Source organism: Podarcis muralis, chromosome 1 (assembly GCF_964188315.1).
Source record: "Podarcis muralis chromosome 1, rPodMur119.hap1.1, whole genome shotgun sequence".
In the NCBI taxonomy this organism is placed as follows: Eukaryota; Metazoa; Chordata; class Lepidosauria; order Squamata; family Lacertidae; genus Podarcis; species Podarcis muralis.
Genome location: NC_135655.1, coordinates 22,129,473 through 22,147,955, shown reverse-complemented (window position 1 = coordinate 22,147,955; position 18,483 = coordinate 22,129,473). Strand labels below are relative to the sequence as shown.

At 41.8% G+C, this 18,483-nt stretch overlaps 2 protein-coding genes across 5 annotated transcripts; one reads left to right on the top strand and one right to left on the bottom strand.

The window, feature by feature from the left end:
- Window positions 1-610: 610 nt before the first annotated feature.
- On the bottom strand, window positions 611-3,430 carry GON7 (GON7 subunit of KEOPS complex). Of its 2 annotated transcripts, none has more exons than XM_028717190.2 (2): window positions 3,099-3,421; window positions 611-2,221 (listed from the first exon to the last, which is right to left on the bottom strand). In XM_028717190.2, the coding sequence occupies exons 1-2, from the start codon at window positions 3,283-3,285 to the stop codon at window positions 2,106-2,108; spliced, it is 303 nt and encodes a 100-aa protein (XP_028573023.2). In that variant the 5' UTR covers window positions 3,286-3,421; the 3' UTR covers window positions 611-2,105. The 2 variants fall into 2 exon arrangements, with proteins under 2 accessions (XP_028573023.2, XP_077780668.1); XM_077924542.1 differs by having other exon boundaries at window positions 2,203-2,221; window positions 2,981-3,430.
- Window positions 3,431-3,555: 125 nt separating this feature from the next.
- On the top strand, window positions 3,556-16,826 carry UBR7 (ubiquitin protein ligase E3 component n-recognin 7). Of its 3 annotated transcripts, none has more exons than XM_077924532.1 (11): window positions 3,556-3,923; window positions 5,771-5,904; window positions 7,096-7,156; window positions 9,196-9,291; window positions 10,139-10,192; window positions 11,475-11,580; window positions 12,121-12,293; window positions 13,282-13,410; window positions 14,262-14,424; window positions 15,156-15,217; window positions 15,672-16,826. In XM_077924532.1, exons 1-11 carry the CDS (start codon window positions 3,741-3,743, stop codon window positions 15,762-15,764), a joined length of 1,254 nt encoding a protein of 417 aa, XP_077780658.1. In that variant the 5' UTR covers window positions 3,556-3,740; the 3' UTR covers window positions 15,765-16,826. The 3 variants fall into 3 exon arrangements, with proteins under 3 accessions (XP_077780658.1, XP_077780661.1, XP_077780656.1); XM_077924535.1 differs by having other exon boundaries at window positions 3,557-3,923; window positions 12,151-12,293; window positions 13,279-13,410; XM_077924530.1 differs by having other exon boundaries at window positions 3,558-3,923; window positions 13,279-13,410.
- Window positions 16,827-18,483: the final 1,657 nt, after the last annotated feature.

Here is an 18,483-nt window from a genome sequence, read left to right as displayed (position 1 = left end):
TCTTAGATATTTTTCTTGGTACTGGGGAAGACTTCCTGTTACTAGATAGCAACAAAATCATGGTATTTGTGTGGAATCAATATTGTGTGTTCTCCACAATGAGGACCAGCATGACACAGTTGACTTCCCACAGCAAGCGTGAATTTGGCCAGGATGTGGGGAGTAGCATGTCCCCATGGCAGCCGTTTTGAGAGTGGCACCCGCAGCACTTGCATACTGGCCCAAAATGATTGGCACCCCAATTTAAGGTTATGTCCAAACCCTGCACTGTGATTGATTTTAATTATGGTTTATTGAAACAAGATTTTATAAGCCAGGTTGAAGTTGGCTTCTTTCGGTAAACCATAGCTTTGCCTAGGTTCAGACATAATGTTAAACTGTTGTATAGAAACAGAAGCAAAAGCATTTAATCTCATCTTCCAGAGAGGAAGGTGACTGGCATGAAGCATGTGTGTGTAATACTCAACAGTAGCTAGCTTTGCATCTGAGTGACAGCAGTTTTAATGCATGTCATGGAAAGTAAACACTTGGACAGCATATAAACGAACACAGTTCATGATATATTCTACTTTGTTGTATTGTGAATGCTTGATGCACACGCCCAGGCACATTTTCTTTGTCTCCAACTGTTTATTTACATGGGAAACATCTTTAAATTTCTTTGATTTAGTCATAGATTACAAGTGTAGTCTTTGATACGTTTGTTTGAATTACTTTTGAGTTATTGTTCTGCCTCAGGCTCTTTTAAAGGGATACTTAATTTAATTTTTTTTTTAAATCTACCACAGAAAGAACTTAAAGTATTATTGAAATGTAAAATTCTCATGGTCTTTCATTCTTAGGTAATGCCATAGACAAATGTCACATTAGAAGTTGTGCTTAAGACAGGAGGCTCTCAAAACTCTCTACTCCCAGGGCTCAATTAAAAGGTGACAATTACTGAGGCCCATCAGTGACTAATAATAATAATAATAATAATTTATACCCCGCCCATATGGCTAGGCTTCCTCAGCCACTCTGGGCAGCTCCCAACAAACACGATAAAACATCAAACATTAAAAACTTTCGTAAACAAAATGCCAAAATGGAGGTGCAGGGACAGAACCAGTCATATAAGCCTGTTGACTATTACACATGTACCATCTTGCTTGTCTTTTCAGCCTCCACTGAATACTTTATTCTTTCAGAAAGCCTTCAGAGATCGATCTTAGTTGGCATCACTTTTGCCGTCACTGGAATTGTTAAGAAGTTTTAATTTTTTTAATCACTCCAATGAGAGGATTAGGATATACATAACCACATGCAGGCAGTTTAGCACAATCAGCTGGCAATTGTGGACACCATTTTCTATTGGTATCTAATCCATCTTGGGAAATTGCTAGATTCTTTGCTACAGCAGTTTCCTACTGGAAATGAATTCTATAGTTCAACTTTTCTCAAGCTAAGCGCAGCTACTGGAAATACTGTGATTCAGCTTCCCCATTTCAGGAAGAATTTGCTCTAAGTGACTTAAAATAGAAGCTCTTTTCTATTTCCCCCCTTCCCACCCCATATATCACAAAGTATTTTTTACTCATAATTTCTTCTCCCGTTCTTTCATGTTCATACCTTATTTCCTCTTCCTGCTTCCATTCCTCCTGCCTGCTCCTTTTACATTCACTTCTTTCTCTTTTAACAATCTTTCCCCTCTATTACTTCCTTACTTTCTACTCCCAGTTTATTTATGAAGTTAGTACTGAAAATAAACAACTCTAATTTATTTCACTACTGGCCCTTTCCCCTCAAAGAAGGGAGATAATTCTTTCTTATATACATGGTCTTTTCCTTGGTTGCTTCAGTATTTCACATAATACTCCACAAATAAGCTTCCCTTTTGATTTGTGGTAACAGTAAATAATAAAAAGGACAGTGCATTTCTAGTTTAAAAAGTAGCCCAGAAGTTTCCTCAGGAGGAAAGTGTCTAAAAAACAAAACTCAAATTCCATAGGAAAAAACCTGCAGTTTTCATCAGGGCTGTTTTAACAAAACATCCCAGAAATTTTCCCAGAGGGAAAATGTGTATGTGATTAAACTCAAATTCAGTAGAAAAATGTTTGTAGTTTTCATCAGGACTGTGTCTTTATCCGTTTTAATGGTGGTCCATCAGCACATGCTTTGGCAATGACATTTTCTTCATCATCATCATCATCATTCTGTTCATCATCATCATCATCATCATCACCTAAAAGAAAAAGATTTCATTGGTGTTGCTTGAACTGGGTATAAGAAGTCAAGAGATACTAGCAGTTAAGTGTACTTTTGCAAGAGGCATGTTCAAGAGTTAGGAATGTATATGCAAAGTGTTCGTACACAATGGATGGGAAACTTGTGTGGCCCATGAGACATTGGACTACAACTCTGATCAACCCCACTGATAAGACAGTTTTCGGAGACTATGGTAACTGTAATCCAAAGCTTTAGGGTTTAGGGCTTTAGGTCCTCAGCAGATCATAGAAGAGGTATATTAGCATAGACCTGGTCTGCACAAGCAGAATTACATGTTAAGAATAAAGTGGTATAGACTCTATTCACAAATGGTATTGAAGTTAAAGCTCAGGGTAAACCCAGCGAAATCAATGTACATTAGTTAATTATGCCTATTCTACATTTTTATTTTTTTGATTTCACAAAATCATAGAATTGTAGAGTTGGAAGGGACCCTGAGGGTCATCTCGCCCTGCAACGCAGGAATATGCAGCTGCCCCATTACAGGGCCTGAACCTGCAACCTTGGCGTTATCAGCACCACGCTCCAACCAACCGAGTGACCCATTGCCCTTTCACTGATTTTATTTCTATGCCTCTTTCCCACAACGAGTTGTGCCCAAACACTCAAAGCAGAGGACAAATATACAAATACAAACATGGAGACATGTCAGTAAATTCAAAATAGCCAAAATAAGAACCGAAAGGCTTTGTTGTGGCATCTGAGGAGGCTCCACCTGCTGCTGAGTTCCAAGTACCCAAAGGGGCACTTGGTTGCTAGGAAGCAGGACGAGGCCTCTTTCCTCTCCTCTCGGGCGAGGCGGGAACTCGTGGCCGAGACCGGGGCCTCCTCACCTCCAGGCCCGGCTCGGTCGCCGGCGCCGCTCTCCTGCTGCACCAGGGGGCCAAGCAGCGCGGAGACCTGTTCCCGCAGCTGAGCTAGGCCGCTGAGCAGGCCCCGCAACTCTCCCGGCGGCTCGCAGCGGACCCTCAGCGGCCGCTTCAGCCCGTCGCGGCCCGTCAATTCCGCCCGCAACTCCATCGCTCCGCTTCCCCTCTGCCTTTCCCCCGCCCTGGAAACAGGCAGCCAATCCCTAACCGAGGAGGCGGCTTTTCCAACCGCCACTCTGGCCCCGCCTACCCGGCGCACGCGCCTCACTCAACTGCTTACGAGCCGTTTCATTGTCTTCTCCTCCCGCCTTCGTCTCCTCCCCCTTTTGTGATTGGCTTCTGGAGCTCACGTGGGCCTCGTTGGCGTCGCGTGAACCTCCCTCCCACCCCCCACGCCCTACCTCTCCTTCCTGCTCCTCCCCACCGAGCGCCTTTTATCTCGTAGCGTCTGGGTGGCGGCGGCGCAGGACAGCGGACCCCTCGCTTTCCGCTTCCGGCGTGCGCCGGGCGCTCTCTGGTGGCGGTTTGGCGTTTTCCCGCCTTTTCCTCCCCCTCCTCCCCTTCACCGACCAGGGAGGGAAAGGGAGCTGCGTGCGTTAGTTGAGGATGGAGAAAGAGGCGGCGGCGTCTGGCGCCGGCCTACCTGGCGACGAGGGCGAAGAAGGCGAGAGGAGCGCGGAGGAGCCCGTGGTGTCGCTAGCCGAGGTGCTGGCCGAGAGCGAGGAGCTCGAGAAGGAGGCGCGCGCCGTGCTGGGCGGGAGCGACCACGAGCGCTGCAGCTACTCTCAGGTGAGCCCCGCGGGGGCGAGGAGAGAGGGGCGGGGCCCCGCCAGGTGGGACTTCCCTTTGCAGCCCCTGAGGGGCTTGGGGGGGGGAGGAGGGGCGGTTGAGGGGGTTGGGGGGCCAGGGGAAGCGGGGGCAGAAGGAAAGAGGAATGCCTGAGCTCGGGTGGGCGCTCCTGTTTATTTCGTTAGTCATTATTTGAAGTAACTCCGCTCCTTCATCATCATCATCTTATTATTATTATCATTATTTGAAGTAACTCCGCTCCTTCATCATCATCATCTTATTATTATTATTATTATTTATTTATTTATTTTATTGTTTATACTCCGCCCATCTGGCTGGGTTTCCCCAGCCACTCTGCTCAGCCTACTAAAGATTCATGGACTTTCCGCTCAAATGAATCCCAAAGTGGCTGACAAACAAACAAGAGCCTCGCATATGCATCGTAAACCCTATAATGCAGTTTAAAAAAATCATCTGTAGAAACGCACCCGCAGTGGTCAACAAGATGGCAACGCGGCGGCCGAGCTCCATTCAACAGCGGCCGAACGTCTTGGTGTTTTTCTCTTTAGCTGACCTCGTGCTTTTGTTAGTTTCCCTTGTACTTTTTAAAACCCTGTTTGGAAAGGTGGATGGGATAGGACTGTGTTAACAGATGTGCATGGATTATAAAGCCAAAGAGCATAATGCGTATATGGAAAAGGTAGCTAGGCTTTTACACCCGAAAAAAGGTCTTGTGGAGCAATAGTTTTCTTTTGCAGGGCAACCAGTCACGGGGATCTTTTCTCCATACTTTGGTTTGTTCTTCTGGTCCCATTGTAATCAGACTTTAGTGTGGTTAAACGAAATGAAGGGCATGGAATGGTCATTGGAATCTTAATAATGTCTTCTAAAAGATTACAGTACAGTGTACTTAATATTGTAGTTACGAATGCCCCCTTTGCCTACTCTCTTTTTTTCATGATTTTGACGTAACTCCATTCTCACTGCTCCAGGAGTGTATTCTGGCCAGTGATGATCATTCTGAAGTTTGTTGATCATCTGGCTGCATCTCTTGTTTTTCCTCATATTGGCATACTCCTGGACAAAAGTTAGGCGTCACATATCTTGGTAGTATCTTGCAGTAACCTCAAGCCGTCTTGCGATAGCTGAAGCAAGGAGGAGGGTGTGTGGGTGTCTTGGTATGTTTGAAAATAAACTGGGATAGCTTTAGACTAAGGTTCATACACCTAAATACACTGGACAGCGATCCCCATCTGTGCATGATACTCTTTATATACCTTGTTCATTAGGGAAGAAAACAGCTGAAACATCAAAATACGCTGCTTATACATTGCCTGTGAAACAAGGAAGAATTGTGTAAAACAGCAGTGAATGATGGTTGCCTCCTACTGTTGCTTAGGCAAGGGCAATTTTGTCCCTTTCCGCTTATTTTGTCTGACCCCCCCCCCCATCAGTAGCTTGTTATCTAGATAATGAAAATATGGGATTATTTGGAAGCTTATTTATACTGCAGTGCACTTATACAACACCATGTAACACCCTGGTACTTTTGTTCCCTTTTCAGAAACAAACCTGGCATTGAGTATACAGCATTTTTTGGCTGCCTGTTATTTTAGCTGCCTAAGTGAAATTTCTAATGTGGACACATCTTGTTGGCTGAATCTGGAATAATCAGTCCTAAGTTGTAGGACACAGCTACTTGAGAACATGGGAGCCATTATAGAATCTCCTTTGAAAATGAAAGCTGGATTTGGTTTCTGTACGCAGAATTCAGTTTTGCTCAGCTTCAAATTCCCAGACTGGCATTCCCTAACATCTCCATTTTTATGCTGCTGTCTCTTTTCCAGGGAGCTGTAAAGAGGCAAGCCTTGTATGCCTGCAGTACGTGCACGCCGCCAGGAGAAGAACCAGCAGGGATCTGTTTAGCATGCAGTTATGAATGTCATGGCACCCACAAGTTATTTGAGCTGTATACAAAAAGGTAACATTGACTGATTGATTGAATTTATATCCCACTCCCTGAAGGAGCCCAGGGTGACAAACAGATCTACAGTTTTAAAAACCAGAACATTATAAATCAGTTTAATTTTTAAAAAAAACAGTTACAGTAAAACCTTCTAAAATCAGTTATTCCACCCAGTGATCTCAGGGTTGCCAGCAATAGTAAAGTAGTATACCTAAAATCAATTTATTTCCTCTACTGTACAACATTAATGCAGCTAAACTAAATGCAGGCTGCATTTTAATGTTTTAATTGTTTTAATGTATTTTAATATTTTTTTAAAGTTGTATTTCAATCAACTTGTTTTTATCATTGGTTGTTAGCTGCCCTGAGCCCGGTCTTGGCTGGGGAGGGCGGGGTATAAATAAAATTTATTATTATTAAACTAGAATTGCCATTTTGTTGCCACTGTAACTCTTTTATACAAGCAGTGGTGGGGGCTGGGCTGGGGCGCGTCCTGGGGGCGGGGCATGCCACCTGTGGGGGCCCAGCACGGCCGGGGGGGCAGCTGCGATGGGACCCCACCGGGATCGTGCTGCCAGAGGCGGTGTTCTCCCCCGCACTCCTCTTCCTCTGCCAGTGTATACAACAACTCTTTGAAACTCAGGATTGTAACTGCGAGGAAAATGTTACTGAGGTTTAGCAGACATAGAAAAATATTGGATATGTTAGGTTTAAAAGAAAAACCTTTGGCTGCTGTTTATGAGCCTCCAATGAGACACAACCAAAATAAGTAGTGCTACAGACTCACCAAAATGACATGATCTTGTTCATGATAGTATAATAATCATCAAATTTGTAACTCAGATGTCTGCTTTGATAAAAACCTTTTTGGGTGTGGTTGAATGATCCTGGTCAGAAGTAGGGATTTTTCATCCATTTATGAATACAGTTAACTTTCCTGAGAAAGTTAACTTTCCCCTCCCCACCTTCTCACTATATAGAAGGATCTGGCAACTTCTGTTTCAGTGTATCTGAAGAAGTGTGCATGCACACGAAAGCTCATACCAAGAACTAACTTAGTTGGTCTTTAAGGTGCTACTGGAAGGAATTTTTTTTGTTTTGACTATGGCAGACCAACATGGCTACCTATCTGTAACTTTCCTGAGATGTAACTGATGTTGCTAAAACTAAAAAAAGCCCTGTCGGAACTCTTTTTTCCCCTCTTAGAAACTTCCGCTGTGATTGTGGAAACAGCAAATTCAAAAATTTGCAATGCAAACTACTTCCAGTAAGTATAATTCTGTTTCATTTTTGGAGTGTGATTGTAGCTAAACTCTTGTTTCTTTAGTGTGAGAACTTTTACTTGTAATTTCTTTTCTCCTCTCTCTCACAAACATGCATTTCAAAAGTGAGATTGAAATGAAATTTGCAAAGTTCTTCATAGCTGTTGGCCCAGGCTAGCTTTATTTAGTGTCCAGTGGATTGACTCTGCACAGAAATGCAGATTTCATTTGCTGGCTTATAAGAAGAAGAGTAGAAGAGTTTGGATTTGATAATTTGCTAGCACCACCTCTCTAGCTTTGTTTGCTCTCTCCCTCCTCCCTTCTAAATGACGATAAGCCCTCACACAAACTAGCAAACTCTTTCATCTTCACAGGTATCTTTCCACTTAAAGGTCAAGGGGTAAAGGGACCACTGACAATTAAGTCCAGTTGCTCATCTCGCTTTACAGGCCAGCGACTGCTTCCACAGTTTTTCTGGGTCATGTGGCCAGCATGACTAAGCAGCTTCTGGCAAAACCAGAGCAGCGCACGGAAACACCATTTACCTTCCTGCAGGAGCGGTACACTGCGTGCTTTCAAACTGATAGGTTGGCAGGAGCTGGGACTGAACAATGGGAGCTCACCCCGTCGCTGGGACTCGAACCTCTGACATTTCCATCGGCAAGCCCAGGTGGCACAGTGGTTTAACCCACAGCGCTTAGGGCTCAGCTAATTTTGCAGAGCCTGCTGGCTAGACAATGAAGGTCCAGCAATCAAAGATCCAGCTGAAAAGTAAACAAATAACTGGAAAGCACATCTTGCTTTCCTCAAACTCCCCCCCCCCCCCACTGATGGAAGTTTTCATTATTATTTTTTGGTGGTGTTTATATTGTTGGTTCCCCCTTAAATAGCTTTCCTCCATATCAAAAAGGAAGGGTTTTTTTATTTAAAGGAAACTATCTTTTTGCTTGCTTGCCCTCCCTTTCTCTGATAAAAAGAGAGAGATTGGTGGGATGAGGGCTTTTGAAGAGGCCCTTCTGTGTGGGGGGTGGGGTGGGGGGTGGGGATGGAGGGAAGAAGATTTAGCTGGCTGCCTTTTGGTGAAATGGGAGAATGATGGGGAGGGTGTTTTTCAGTAACCAGTGCAAGCTCATGTGTGTCTACTCACAAGCGAGCCCTACTGAATTCAATGAGGCTTACTCCCAGGAAAGTAGAAGTAAGTTCAGTTGAACTTTGTGGGGCTTATGCATGCATAGATTCCACTTAGACCTCTGAGTGGGGAAGCAGATACAATCTGAGTAGTAAATCACTTGAATTAGTTGAAAATTATATCGAAGTTTATTTAATATTTTTATTAAAACTACTACTTCTTTACATTTTAAGGCCCTCCACCGCAGCAGGGAGTCTCGTCAAGGCCCTTGGTTGCTGTGGGGAAGCTTGGCGCACCCTCCGCTGCTGCAGGGAGGTATGGCGGGACCATTTGCCAGCAAGGTCCTCCACCGTCGCCAATATATGTTGGGATATATCGAGATACTGTGATATTTAGCTGATGATATATAAATATTGCTCAGCCCTAGAGTGTACACTGTTGTCTGTAAACATGATATTAATGTGCTTTTTATTAACCTGCTGGACTCAAGTACTTGGAGAAATATGAGTGTGCTTTTTAATGTGGGCCACAGCTTGCAGTCCAGAGATGGCATCTGAGTCAGATGGGCACATTGAGTCTCCATTAACTTCAATTGAGAGAACTCTTTTCTTTTTCTTTTATTGTTTGACTCTGCCTTCAAGGAAAAAAAGAGTTCATCCTCTTTCTCTTCTGATTACTTCAAGTTCTTTCCCTTCCAAAACCTCAAAGGTTTATAGAGTATATAAATTTTTCAGGCTTGAAGTGAGATTCAATAAGGGACATGTGATATGCATTTAATATGACTGGACATAATAGCAAAGTTTAGCTTTCTGGGATGGCTAAAAGTAAGATACATACCATGATTTAATGGTTTTTCTAGAGTATTTGTTTTCCTCTTGTTTTTTGTTTAAGACATATGTCCTAACTTATTTCTAGGAGAAGGCAATGGTGAATCCAGCAAATAAATATAACGATAACTTCTTTGGATTATATTGTGTTTGTAAAAGACCTTACCCAGATCCTGATGATGAGGTAAGATGCTGACGTCTTGTACATGCAAATATTTTTATATGTGTGCAGTTCTAGTAAATTTTAGTAACTTTACTATGTTTTGTTATCCATTTTAAAATAGGCAAAAAGAGATGTTTGACAGAGGTAGTTGGTGGAAAACAAAGCTCTGCAATGTGTACATTGCTACTGATCATGTGCCATGATGCAAGAAATTGCACAAACTGGCAACATCAGGGTATTTTTTATGCAGGCTATTTCATCGTGTTCTCTAGGCTTATCCAGTGCCAAATTGACTTTTCATAATATTGGAACTTGGAGCCATCCATTATAGCTAAATGTTGGAAGATTGAAAACAGACAAAATAAGTATTACTCACACGGTGTTTAGTTAAATTATGGTGTTCACTACAGTGGTACCTCGGGTTAAGAACTTAATTCGTTCTGGAGGTCCGTTCTTAACCTGAAACTGTTCTTAACCTGACATACCACTTTAGCTAATGGGGCCTCCTGCTGCCACCGTGCGATTTCTGTTCTCATCCTGAAGCAAAGTTCTTAACCCGAGGTACTATTTCTGGGTTAGTGGAGCCTGTAACCTGAAGCGTCTGTAACCCGAGGTACCACTGTATTAGAAAATGTAGTGATAGTAGTGTTCCCTAAGGTAATTGGGACCCTAACAATTTAAGGCTTTAAAAGTTAAAATCATGGAAATGAATCTGCAGGCAGGGCAGATGTTTTAATATAGGTGATTGAGGAGATTGCTATCTCAAGCTTCTCAATAAGCAAAGTACAGCACCATTTTGCACTCGTTGAACCATCTTCAAAGGTAGCCTGACAAAGATAATTTTGTAATATTTTGGCTCTATTTTTAGATTCCAGATGAAATGATCCAGTGCATAGTTTGTGAAGACTGGTTTCATGGAAGGGTAAGCCCATGTAATAAAATCACTTCATTAAATGGAAAGGGTTGGAAATGTTAAAGTGATAAATTTAACCTGTCAGACCAGATTTTCTAACTTGTACAGGGCTCGCTTCCTCAGCCTCCTTAATTCAAAATAATTGCATAGATCCCTCAAGCAATACTCTGGAATAATTGAGTTTATGTTGCAAACCTATACACTTAAAACTGTTTACAGTTGGATAGTTAAATCTCCTCCTTATTGGAACAGGCAATGTTTAGATGAGGTTTAGCCATTACATGTTCTAGTAAGGATGAAAGATTGTAAAGTAAAGTTAACCCTTCATTTACACAAATGCCTGGGTCACACGGTATGCCATGGGCAGAGGTAAAATTAGGGGTGCTTTCTACATTAAATATGAAGGAATATCTGATTCTCAATTTCTAATTAGATTGCTGAATTTCTGGATTCTAAGCTAAGCTCTTCTTTCTCCCCCATCCCTCCCAGGGGGAAATTAGGAGTGGATTTTTGTGTAAAAGGACTGTGAACTCAGTTGGTATTAAAACAAACTCCTGAGCTGAACATAATATAATAATCATTTATTATTTATACCCCTGCCCATCTGGCTGGGTTTCCCCAGCCACTTTGTGCTCAGAGACACCCTGATACTTAATTTGGAGTGCTACAACTCTCCCAACAGTTTGACTTCACCCCCAGAAGCGCACTCCTCCATTATTTCCTGAGACAGATGAATGCCACCAGTTCACTCCTATGAACTATTTTGTACCCAACTTCATTTTTAATAAAACACCAACTTCTAAAGATTCCATAAGTGTTCGTACAGTGGTGCCCCGCAAGACGAATGCCTCGCAAGACGGAAAACCCGCTAGACGAAAGGGTTTTCCGTTTTGGAGGCGCTTCGCAAGACGAATTTCCCTATGGGCTTGCTTCGCAAGACGAAAATGTCTTGCGAGTCTTGCCATTTCCCCCCCGCTTCCCCCCCCTTTTTCAAAGCCGCTAATAGCCTTTTAGCAGCTTAGCCGCTAAGCCTTTAATAGCCGCTAAACCGCTAATAGCGCTAATCTGCTTAGCCGCTAATGGGGTTGCTTCGCAAGACGAAAAAACCGCTAGACGAAGAGAATCGCGGAACGGATTCTTTTCGTCTTGCGAGGCACCACTGTACCTAGTTTAGAGTGTAAAGAAGAAAAAAGATGTGTTCCAGTGCTTGAGGATCACTGGTTTCCCATTTTGTTGTTGAAGAATAATTTGTTAATATGTGTTTCCCGTGTGTTCTCATTTCCACCTCCAGCATCTTGGTGCAATCCCTCCAGATAGTGGGGATTTTCACGAAATGGTGTGTCAGGCTTGCATGGATCGTTGCCCTTTCCTGTGGGCATATGCCTCACAGATAGCAGGTGAGGAGAATAAGGGCAGCTGTTGTGCTAATATTTTTAACCTGGAGCAGCAGCTTAGCCTCACTAATGCAAGTTTTTGATTTTACCCATCTTAGTTTCATTAAAATTACCACAACTTTGACTTGTTTAGGTTGCAGCAGTCTTAATTTTGGCTGAGTGAATTGTGCTCTTGCGCTTTGAGATTTCTTAATGTTAGGTATAGTGTATCACCTGACCTTTTGTGGTGGGTAATAAAAATTAATAATTTTATTATTTATACCCTGCCCATCTGACTGGGTTTCCCTAGCCACTCTGGGCAGCTTACATAGTATATAAAACATAATAAAGCATGAAACATTAAAAACTTCCCGATACAGGGCTGCCTTCAGAAATCTTCTAAAAGTTGTATAGTTCTTTATCTCCTTGACATCTGAAGGGAGGGTATTCCACAGGGAGGGCACTACTACCGAGACAGAAATAACGTTTCAGGTTTTTGAGAATGAAATAACATTTTGTAGCGCAGGCATGCCAATATTAGTTGTGGGTGTCTGTCTTTTGCAGTTCACACTGTGACCAAAGTTACTCCTGCAGCTGAAGATCAAGTTGTGCTGAACGTTGAAGAAACTGAAGAAATAAAAAAAGAAAATGGTATAGATAATCAAATAAAGACCGAAGAAGAAAAAGCAGCACACAATAATGAGCCATCCACCAGCTCTGCCTCTGAGTGTTCTGAGGTAAGCTTTGCATTTATTCTTTTGTGGTTTATGGTCAAAATCTTTCTTTCGTTTGTGCTCCGAGCAAGAGAATAATTGTATTTATTTATTTTGTCTAGCTGGTCATTACAAAAGATAAAATATATAAAATAGAATAAAAACGGAATAAAATGCTTCACACATTGACTTTCTGTTGGGGACAGGTCCTCCTACAACTCTGAAAAAGTGGCCTGTTTTCCCTTACAAAGGCAAGAAAAGTTTGTGTCAAAACTACGTGAGCATGTAACTCTTTGTGAAGCATGTAAATTCATGTAATTCAGCTAATTACCTGGCAGACAGTTTTGTGTGTATGAGCACCCTAGTGTCCAAGCCATATGGGAACTTGCTGATACCAGTAGCTACATGTGCAGCTGTGGAATGTAACAGGAACCCCAGACTCAAAATAATTATATGTTATATCTAGTGTTCATAGACCACTGAAATTGATGGAAGTAACTAACATGGATCTGTTAATTTTAATGGGTCTTCTCTGAGTAGAACTTAGTTGGATACCTTCACAAGTGGGACTGAAATGAACAGAAAGATTCATGTCAAATGTGCCTGTGGAGTCAGAAAGCAAGTATTATTTCCGGTGTTACAGTGTTTGTGCATTTTTTGACTGAGAAAACAACTGTGAGCTCCTCTTTTTGTGAGATTTATCCAGATGAGGGTTTTTCCAATACAATGTCTAGGAAGAACGTGAAGGCTAATGTATTTTGGGAACCTCAGGAGGAATAAATGGAGTTAGGCTTGGTGAGGTATTTGCTATTTGTTTTCCTGGTTCCCCAGACCTCAATTCAAGTCTGAGCCTCATGTGCATATTCCATTTTTTAGTTATGGCATTACTATCGTCTTACTGCTACCAGATCGCAGTTTTGTAATAAGTTTGCAGAAAGGTAAGAAGTGTACAGGCTAGAATGAACAACACCTATGGATATGGAAAAGAAACTGACCTTTCATTTTGCAGCAGACAGTTAAGAAAGAAGAATCCACCTGCAGATTCCAAGAACTTAAAGCCAAGCAGTACGTACAGAAGAACAGGGCCACCTTTTGGCCACACAACTGGCGAAGCAAATTGTGCACCTGCAAAGAATGTATGGTATGTATTTTTGAAAATCTCCAATTTTCATGTTTGCTTTAGAACTATCTAGAATGCAATTCACCTATGAACTTGCAAGTGGCTGAATAAAAATGGAAGGAGTGGGAAAGCGTAAACCTGCAAGACTTAACCTGTTTTTGTCTGAAAAAATATAATGAATTGTATCGGGCAGGTTACAAGAAAGAGTGATGCTTGCTTGTAATTTGTCTATTCATTTGATTCACAATTGGAGTCTTTTCTAGTCATCAAATTTCAAAGCTCTATGCATACATGGGGAAAGAGGTAGTAGCTGAGAAATGTCCCATTTTTGCTTTTCCTCTTCTACCGCTGTTCTTGCCCTTTAATTCTTAATCCTGTGTGGATATGTTTGCTGGCCTTGTATCCCATTACCTAGGTTTCCTTGCCTGGCTCCATTTGTCACTTCCACCTTTTGTTGGCTTGCGTTGAAATTTGCAGGCTCCAGCTGCACATTGTTACCTCTTCCTTTGAGGTACTTGGAAATATTTAAGGTGGTAGTCAGATAAGTTTGAGCATAACTAATTTAGGTTCATGAATTTCAGTGGGTCTAGTCTGAGTAAAACTTAGTAACTTTTCCCCCCCCAAGAAGGGAAGTATATATTACTGGTTGATTGCATTTGTACACCAGAGGCTCCCAGAGTGGCTTGCATAAACGGGTCAGAAAGGAGAGAGTAAAACAAATGGAGCTGGACTGTCATAGCAGAGGTGATAGAGTGAGCCCTGCTTCCTATGTATCCCATTCATAGAATGGCTGCCCTGAGGTGCCAGTTGAGGGAGAAGAGGCCAAGGTGATCAGTTCATTTCTGTATTTAAAATAAACTCTTGTTTTTTAGAAAATGTATTGTGACCTGGAAGTCCCATTTCTAACAGAGGAATGTGATACAGTCTTAGCCTATGAGAATAAAGGGACAAGTGACCAGGAAGCAGACAGAAGAGATCCTCTAATGGACACACTTAGCAGCATGAATAGAGTCCAGCAGGTGGAGCTAATCAGTGGTAAGTGATTGAGATTTTATACTGGTGGGAGGGCACCAGGTTGGGGAATGCTTAGGCAGAATGTTGTGCAGAATGCAGCAGCTTGGTTTCAGTTGCTGGTCATAGAATCATAGTGTTGAAGGGAGCCCCAGGGTCATCTAATACAACCTCATTCAATACTGGAATCTCAGCTGAAGCATCTATGACAGATGGCCATCCAACCTCTGCTTAAAAACCTCCAAGGAAGGAGAGTCCACTACTTTTTGAGGTAGTCTGTTCCACTGCTGAACAGCTCTTAACGTCAGAACGTTCTTCCTGATGTTGAGTTGGAATCTTCTTTATTTTAACTTGAATCCATGTTTCAAATCCTACCCTCTGGAGCAGGAGAAAGGAAACTTGCTCCATCATAAGGCTTGGTATTCCAGACCCTTGATCATCTTGCTTGCCCTTCTCTGCACGTGTTCCATCTTGTCAATATCCTCCTTAAATTGTGGTGCACAGAACTGAACACAGCACTCTGTGTAGTCTGGCCAATGCTCAATAGAGTGGTACTGTTACTTCCCTTGAATGGAAAATCCATGCTAAACTAAGTTGATATGTTGAGCAAAAAAGCAGAGCAGAGGAGCGGGGAGGTAGACGAGCAGTATGAGTCTTGGACCATATTTGGTTGCAATTAGTCAGCTAAATGGGAGAAAAACAATTCATTAAGTCAATTCACAACTACAGTAACACAGTATTTTTTTAAAATCCAGAATACAATGACTTGAAAACAGAACTGACAGACTATTTGAGAAGATTTGCGAATGACGGAACAGTAAGTATATAACTCCATAGCGATTCTCTTTTGTTGATTTACAGATTAATCATACTCAGTTGTAACAGGATTGGAAGGTAATAAGGCTTTTAGGCTTAGGTCCTCAGTTTCTCAGGTCACTCATAAAGCTCACTGGCGACCTTGGGCCATATCTTCCTCATAGAATTGTTTTAAGGGTGTTAATGGAGGTAAGAGGAATTTGTGTATTAGCTATCATGAGCCCTTAGGAGGAATTAAGCCATTTTTCAGAACAGACTCAATAATTCATTTTAAAGTGTAATGTCTCAAAATGACCTTTAGTAGTTTGACTTTCAAAACCTTGTTTAGCATCCCAAATAAAATGCCTTGATTTCTGCCCTATTAGCGACCACCATGCTTTTCATCCAGGCCTTAACTTACATTTAAAATGTGTCAGTTCCATTATTTTCTTCCACCAACTTTTATTTGCCATCAGGTTGTTAAGAGAGAAGACATTCAGCAGTTTTTTGAAGAATTTCAGTCTCGGAAGAGGAGGAGAACAGACCGGATGCAGTACTACTGTAGCTAGACTGGCCTGGAAATCGAAGGACAAGTTTTTTGCTACCCCTTTTCATTCTTCCCTCCCTTCTGATTTAATTCGACTACCTGTTCATCTTGGCTTTTGTCCTATAAGGCAATGCTTGCTGCTTTACAGCTTAAACATGTGCTCTAATTTCATGGCAGCTGTGCTGAAAATTAACAAGATCATGGTTTCATAAAAATGCCAATTAATTTGTGTTGAAGGAATTGGGGATGGGGTTAGTGTCCAAAGGTATATACTTAGAAAAAGATTAACAAGCCTTCTAAACAGCTGTAGGTGATGAATCATTCTTCAATTGGTTAAAAGAAAAACCTAAATCACTGACTGAAGTTTACAGAACAATGTTTTTAATCAGGGTACCCCTTTTTCATGCAGATCTGTTTTTAAATAAGAATTCATACCTGTTCAATTTAAGTACACCCTCTTATTAATTTTTAGTACAAATCATGTTCTGTAGACATTTTGCTTGTTTAAGAGAGTGAATACAGGATTAGAATGTGGTTTAATGAACCTCTCATTGAATGAAGCATAAATTCTAGCTAAACTTTGAAATGAACAGACTGACACATACAAATTCTAGATAATATTTCCTTGATAACTCCTACTGTATAGCAGCTTTTTACAATGAAATTACTGTAAATGTTAATTTCCTGCCCCCACAGAATGTAAATACATTGGTTGCTGCAGGATGCTACTAGGTTATCATTGTACTTTTTAGACTGCAAGGAATCTCTGGTTTGGAAGCTTATATAATGTAATTGTTCTAGTTTGTATATGTTTCAGAGGGGTAGCCTACAAAGGTATTTACCCACCTGTAAAATAATGAACTTGTGATCTTTTTGTAATAATTTTAGATAATAAAACCAAGGCAAGAATATTGTAAATAATGTTAAAACCAATGTTCAGAAGCAGTTTTCTTATTAGTGCTCAACTTAATGATCTAATTATTCAAGCAAATCTTAAATGTGTGTATTCAGAACCCTTAAAGCGATGTCTTCTTCAGCCACCATTTGGTTTTTTTAATCTCAATAAAGCAGTTGGTTGTAATTAGTGATGTTGCTAAATTTTGGAATGATTGTGCCTGTTCAAAAACTTTTGCAAATGTGGTTTACTCAGAGCTGCTTCATTTTCATTCCAGCAGCGCAAAGAGGATAGTTCCTACTCAGTCTGGTTTGAAACAAGATAATGGTAGGCTTGCTCTAGAGATTATGGGCTCCTAGAGACATAATGCAAGATTTGCTTATGGCAGAGCAAGCAGGTGTTTGATAGCCACGCTTCTAGTCTCATCAATGTTAGTATGCTATTACTGTATCAGCTAGTTTAATGCCAACGTCACTTGTCTTTGCATGTGACTTGTGGCTTCCCTCACTTGGCTCTGCCAACCCCCCCCCCCCCAAAGTATCTGCTGCAGGAAGCATGGCAGCTGCGGAGAAAAGGATTAGCCCTTCCCCCCTTCCAAATATGTAGGCAACAACCTTCCATGGATACCTGTGAAGATTCCCTTGCCCAAGCACGCTGTTGCAATATGTCTTATGCTCAAAGAAGGGAGGCAACAGTGGGCTGGGGTAATATGCCCATACTAGAGCAGTTTGCTTGGGGTGACTAGGCTGCATTGTGAGAGAATTTAAAGGAATGTTAAGTAGGAGAATGGGGTACATGCTAGTGATAGTGGAATGGCTGTGGCCTTGCTTAGATGCAGCCTTGCCTTTCCAGCCACTCTGGAAAGCTCCCAACAGAATATTAATAATAACTAGGGTGCCAGTGTGTTGTTTTGCATATTCCCTCAGCCAAAACTCAGGACTACATGGGTAACTTGCACTGTGGTTGATTTTAATCTTGAAGCTGTTACACTACCTATCTATGATGTGCTAAATGAAATAACTTCTGTTCAGCAAAAGGTCATTGGATGCACATCCACATTGCTGTAAACAAGGGAAGTAGTGCAATACATGAGTCAGATCCGTCTAGTTTGACACAGATTGTAGTTTTGCATTTTGAAAAGCACCGTAGGAGGTAGTGAGAAAATTGATATACTAAGTATTTAATACACAATACTCGCAGGGTCTGGGTTGGTTCATGTGGGGAAGAGGTGGTCTTCAGCCACATCAGGCTTTGCAGGTCAAAACCAGCCTTTTGGAAACTGATACACAATCAGTGTAGTTGTGCTAGAATTGATGTTATATGGACTGGCTGTCCTACCCAGGTCAACAATCTGGCCGCTGAATTCTGCATCACCTGCAGATATTGAACCTTCAAAGGCCACCCCATGTATAGCACATGTACAACTAGGTTACCAGAGCCTAGACAACAGAAGTAAGGCTGGGCCCACCAGATGGAACTGACAGAAGGCCTTTCACTCTACCAAGGTTACTTGGGCCTTGAGCAACAGCAATGATTCCAGAAGTGCCCCCGAGCTACATACTTGCTGCTTCAGAGGGGGTATAACCACATCCTTCCAGTCTTGGCTGGATTAAGCTGTAGGTGGCTCTTATCCAGTCTTGTTGCTGAGGCTGAAGACAGAGCCCAACACACTTTCAGTGTAGGTTATACATGCATATCCAACAGTAATATCCATGCTAGTTCATTAGTGAGGGGAAACCGAAAAGATACAGCAGAGTAACAGCCTTATTGGAATCAAGTAAAATGTATCCAACTACGGAGCAAGCTTTGGCATAACCTGAAACCTGTGGGATAACCAGCCTCAGAT